At 55.1% G+C, this 5,446-nt stretch overlaps 1 protein-coding gene across 1 annotated transcript in view; it reads right to left on the minus strand.

The window, feature by feature from the left end:
- Positions 1–4,170, minus strand: part of LOC145339385 (complement C1r subcomponent-like) — a gene marked incomplete at its 3' end in the record, with an annotated part of 10,284 nt that extends 6,114 nt beyond the window's left edge. The window contains exons 1-2 of the mRNA XM_080183830.1: positions 4,112–4,170; positions 1,052–1,268 (exon numbers count right to left, since the gene is read on the minus strand). Of these exons, the coding sequence (XP_080039956.1) occupies positions 1,052–1,268; positions 4,112–4,134 (240 nt within the window). The remainder of the gene's footprint in view (positions 1–1,051; positions 1,269–4,111) is intronic.
- Between the last annotated feature and the right edge of the window lie 1,276 nt (positions 4,171–5,446).

The following is a 5,446-nucleotide window of genomic DNA, read 5'->3' on the forward strand; positions in this document are numbered from 1 at the left end:
AGAGAGAGAGACAGAGAGCGAGAGAGAGAGAAACATAGAGAGACAGACAGAGAGACAGACAGAGTGAGTGAGAGACAGAGAGAGAGAGAGACATAGAGCGACAGAGAGACATAGAGAGCGAGAGAGACAGAGACAGACAGAGGAGAGACAGAGAGAGAGAGAGATAAAGGGAGTAAAATAATTGAATAAATAATAATAAATGAATAATTGTGCAACACTTTTAAACTATTGATAGAATGAGGTTTAGATCAGTGAGAATGTTTATTGCATTGGAGCACACTGTAAATGTGAAAGATATGAACAGCAAAATATATTCCTGTTCTGTGCCTGAGCAACAGACTGTCTCAACAGGCACAGAGAGTGGTGCTCCCTCAGCACTGACCCTCCCACGGTGCGGTGCTCCCTCAGCACTGACCCTCCCACAGTGCGGTGCTCCCTCAGCACTGACCCTCCCACAGTGCGGTGCTCCCACAGCACTGACCCTCCCACAGTGCGGTGCTCCCTCAGCACCGACCCTCCCACAGTGCGGTGCTCCCTCAGCACCGACCCTCCCACAGTGCGGTGCTCCCTCAGCACCGATCCTCCCACAGTGCGGCACTCCCTCGGCAATGACCGTCCCACAGTGCGGCACTCCCTCGGCACCGATCCTCCCACAGTGCGGCACTCCCTCGGCAATGCCCGTCCCACAGTGCGGCGCTCCCTCAGCACTGACCCTTCCACAGCACTGACCCTCCCACAGTGCGGTGCTCCCTCGGCACTGATCCTCCCACAGTGCGGCGCTCCCTCGGCACTGATCCTCCCACAGTGCGGCGCTCCCTCGGCACTGATCCTCCCACAGTGCGGCGCTCCCTCAGCACCAACCCTCCCACAGCACTGACCCTCCCACAGTGCAGCGCTCCCACAACACCGACCCTCCCACAGTGCGGCGCTCCCTCGGCACCGCCCCTAACAGTGCGGCGCTGTCTCAGTATTCACCCTCCAACGGTGCGTTGTTCTCTCATTACCAAACCATCACATAATGCTGAAACCCTCGCCCCAGCGCTAAGCTCACCTCCAACGAATCGTAGATGCATTGCTGTGAAGGCTCGATGTCAAAGTAGCTGAACTGCAGTTGGACCCGGTACCCCTGGGGCACCTTGAGTGACCATTCGCTCTGCGTCTCATTGGGGTAGGAGTTGGGATACCCCGGAGAGGAGAACATCCCAAACATGGGGTCGAGTGCTGATGCTCGGATGGAAATCCCCACTGCCGCCAGCAGGAGGAGCAACCTAGCAGAAACAAACTCTCACAATCACCAGCCAACATTCTAGCCCGCCATTCCATTCAGCCCATCGGTGCTCCTGATATCCCTTGAAGAACATTCACAAGAATCTGGTAGGCTGTCTCTCCTTTGTTTAGATTGAATCTGAAATTAATCCTCCTGTTATATTGAAGACTGTCCCGACTTCGCTTGTACTGAGGGAGCGCCGCACTGTGGGAGGGTCAGTGCTGAGGGAGCGCCGCACTGTGGAGGGTCAGTGCTGAGGGAGCGCCGCACTGTGGGAGGGTCAGTGCTGAGGGAGCGCCGCACTGTGCGAGGGTCAGTGCTGAGGGAGCACCGCACTGTGCGAGGGTCAGTGCTGAGGGAGCGCCGCACTGTGGGAGGGTCAGTGCTGAGGGAGCACCGCACTGTGGGAGGGTCAGTGCTGAGGGAGCGCCGCACTGTGGGAGGGTCAGTGCTGAGGGAGCGCCGCACTGTGGGAGGGTCAGTGCTGAGGGAGCGCCGCACTGTGGGAGGGTCAGTGCTGAGGGAGCGCCGCACGGTGGGAGGGTCAGTGCTGAGGGAGCGCCGCACTGTGGGAGGGTCAGTGCTGACGGAGCGCCGCACTGTGGGAGGGTCAGTGCTGAGGGAGCGCCGCACTGTGGGAGGGTCAGTGCTGAGGGAGCGCCGCACTGTGGGAGGGTCAGTGCTGAGGGAGCGCCGCACTGTGGGAGGGTCAGTGCTGAGGGAGCGCCGCACTGTGGGAGGGTCAGTGCTGAGGGAGCACCGCACTGTGGGAGGGTCAGTGCTGAGGGAGTGCCGCACTGTGGGCGGAACGGCCATTATGTTTCCAAGTCGGGATGTTGTGAGGGGCTGGGGGGGGGGGGGGGGGGGGGGGCGGCGGTGGGACTCGCAGGCGGTGGGTGTGTCTGCTCTCTCCCCCCCCCCCCCCCGCAGACAGACAGACACACACACACACACATCCCCCCCCTCCCCCTCCCCCTTGTCCTTCTAGAGATGGCAGGTTTGGAAGGAGCTGTGGAAGGGGCCTTGACGAGTCTCTACGGGGCATCTTGTGGATGGTACACACGGCTGTGTCGGGGGGGGTAGTGAACGATTGTGGTTAGCGTGTCGATCGAGTGGGGAGGCGGGGGTGTTGCTTTGTCCTGGATGGTGTCGAGCTTCCTCGAGTGTTGTTGGGAGCTGCACCCATCCGGGCGAGTGGAGAGTCTCCCATCCTGACTTGTGTCCCTTTTAGATGGTGGGACAGGGCTTTGGGGGGGGAGGTGAGTTACTCTCTGCAGGATTCCCAGCCTCTGTCCTGCTCTGGGAGCCACAGTATTTAGACGGCTGGGTCCCAGTTCAGTTTCTGCTCAGTTGGGGAGGAATACAGGGATGGTAATTCCATTGACTGTCAAAGAGGTGGGAGTTGTTTAGTTCCTGCCTTGTTGGAGATGGCCCTTGCCTGGGCTGCTGTGTGGGGTCAACATTACTCACCATGTGTCAGAGTGAGCCTGGATATTGAACAGATCATTTCAGCCCCTCTCTCTCTCTCTCTCTGGAGCCTGTTCCGCAGGAACAGGAGGAGGCCTTTCACCCCCCCTCTCTCTCTCTCTCTCTGTCTCTCTCTCCGGAGCCTGTTACACAAGAACAGCAGGAGGCCATTCACCCCCGCTCCCTCTCTCTCTCTCTCTCTCTGGACCCTGTTACACAGGAACAGCAGGAGGCCATTCAGCCCCCCTCTCTCTCTCTCGAGCCTGTTATACAGGAACAGGAGGAGGGCTGACTCGATGGGAGAAATCTCGGAAGGATATTTCTGATTAAGGATGTTGTCTTGTCAGACCCCATTTGGAGTATTGTGAGCAGTTTTGGGGCCCTGTGTCTAAGGAAGGGTGTGCTGGGCCTTGGAAAGGGTCCAGAGGAGGTTCACCAGGATGACTCCCTGGAATGAAGAGCTTGTCCGTGTGTGAGGAACGGATTGGGGACTCTGGGCCTGTACTCGTTGGGAGTTTAGAAGGATGAGGGGGAGGGGATCTTATTGAAACTTAGAGGATACTGCGAGGCCCCGGATAGAGTGGACGTGGAGAGGATGTTTCCACCAGGAGGAAAAAGTAGAACCAGAGGGGGCACAACCTCTCCTTCTCTGTGAATAGTATGCTTTGTCTGTATAGTGCGCAAGAAACAATACTTTTCACTGTATCCCAGTACTACATGTGACAATAATAAATCAAATCAAATATTAATTTGATCTTTCTCTCCACCCTCGCTGTGACTGTAACACTACATTCTGCACCCTCTCCTTTCCTTCTCTATGAACGATATGCTTTGTCTGAAAAGCACACAAGAGACAATACTTTTCACTGTGTCCCAATACATGCGACAATAATAAATCAAATATTAAGCTGATCTTTCTCTACACCCTAGCTGTGACTGTAACACTACATTCTGCACCCTCTCCTTTCCTTCTCTATGAACAGTGTGCATTTCACTGTATCCCAATAATTGTGACAATAATAAATCAAATCAAGTCTGTAAGTCAGAGATAGATAGGTTCCTGATTAATAAGGGGATCAGAGGTTATGGGGAAAAGGCAGGAGAATGGGGCTGAGAAAAATATCAGCCATGATTGAGAGGCAGAGCAGACTCGATGGGCCGAGTGGCCTCATTCTGCTCCGGGGGTCTCTTGGGGGGGGGCAGGAGGCTGGGTGGGGAGGTGGGGTTGGTGATGGCGAGGGCCGATGGGGAATAAAGCTGGGGAGATCAGCGGCTGCCGCGGCTCAGGCCCGATCTGCGAATGGCCTCCCCCTATCCCTCGCCACCCTCCTGCTATTTACCTCAGGACCCCCACCCTGGCGACCCTCGCTCCCTCACCTCAGCCACACTCCTGGTGACATGGCGTGGATAGATCCCAGAGCGCTTGTTCCTCTGTCTGTCTGTCACACACACACACACACACACACACACCACACAGCCACGGGCACCCAGGGGCGCTGTGCCAGAGCTAACATCACAGCGCGTGTCGCTGCCCTCCAGGGTATCTCTCTCCCTATCGACCTGTGCCTCCCAGATAACAGACCACAAACAGTCAGCTGCTCCCAATCGATGTCCGGCTGGCAAACCAAATGTGGCATCGTGCTCAAAATTATATCTCTCTGAGAGAGAGAGAGAGAAGGACAGAGAGAGAGAGAGAGGCAGTGACAGAGAGAGAGAGAGACAGAGAGAGAAAACAGAGATAGAGAGAAAGAAGGACAGAGAGAGAGAGGGACAGAAAGGTGAAACACAGAGAGAGAGAGACACGCACAACATACCGATGGAGAGAGACAGACGGAGACAGAGAGAAAGAGACAGAGGGAGAGAGAGAAAGAAAGATAGAGTTAGAGAGAGAGACAGAGAGAGAGAAAGAAGGACAGAGAGCAAGAAGGACAGGAAGGCGAAACACAGAGAAAGACACACACATATCGATAGAGAGAGATAGACAGAGAGAGAGAGAGACAGATACAGAGAGAGAGAGACACAAAGGGGGAGATAGACAGAGACAGAGAGAAAACGAGACAGAGAGCAAGACAGAGGGAGAGAGAGAGAGAAATAAAGCGAGACAGAGAGAGAAATAAAGCGAGACAGAGAGAGAAAACGAAACAGCGAGAGAGAGACAGACAGGAAGAGTCACAGAGAGAAAGAGAGAGACAGACAGACTGAGACAGACAGAGAGACACAGAGAGAGACAGACAGACAAAGAGAGGGACAGAGAGAGTGAGACAGAGATGGAGAAAGAAAGAGAGAGAGAAAATCAGATAATGGGTGAGAGAGAGACAGAGATGGACAGGAAGAGAGTGACAGATGCAAGGGGGCATAGGCTCAGGGAGAGGGGGAGGAGGTTCATAGAACATAGAACATTACAGCGCAGAACAGGCCCTTCGGCCCACGATGTTGCGCCGACCAGTTACAAAAACAATGACCCACTAGCCCTATACCAATCCCTTTTCGTCCATAAACCTATCCAGAGATCTCTTAAACGCCCCCAAACTAGACGCATTTACAACTGCAGCAGGCAGGGCATTCCAATCCCTCACCACCCGCTGGGTAAAGAACCTACCCCTGACATCCGTCCTGTAGCTACCCCCCCTTAATTTAAAGCCATGCCCCCTCGTGCTAGCTTTCTCCATCCGAGGGGATTTGAGTGAGTTTTTTCACACACAGGGTGGTGGG

The sequence above is a fragment of the Carcharhinus amblyrhynchos genome, unplaced genomic scaffold (assembly GCF_965287045.1).
Source record: "Carcharhinus amblyrhynchos unplaced genomic scaffold, sCarAmb.v2.hapA scaffold_437, whole genome shotgun sequence".
Taxonomy (NCBI): Eukaryota; Metazoa; Chordata; class Chondrichthyes; order Carcharhiniformes; family Carcharhinidae; genus Carcharhinus; species Carcharhinus amblyrhynchos.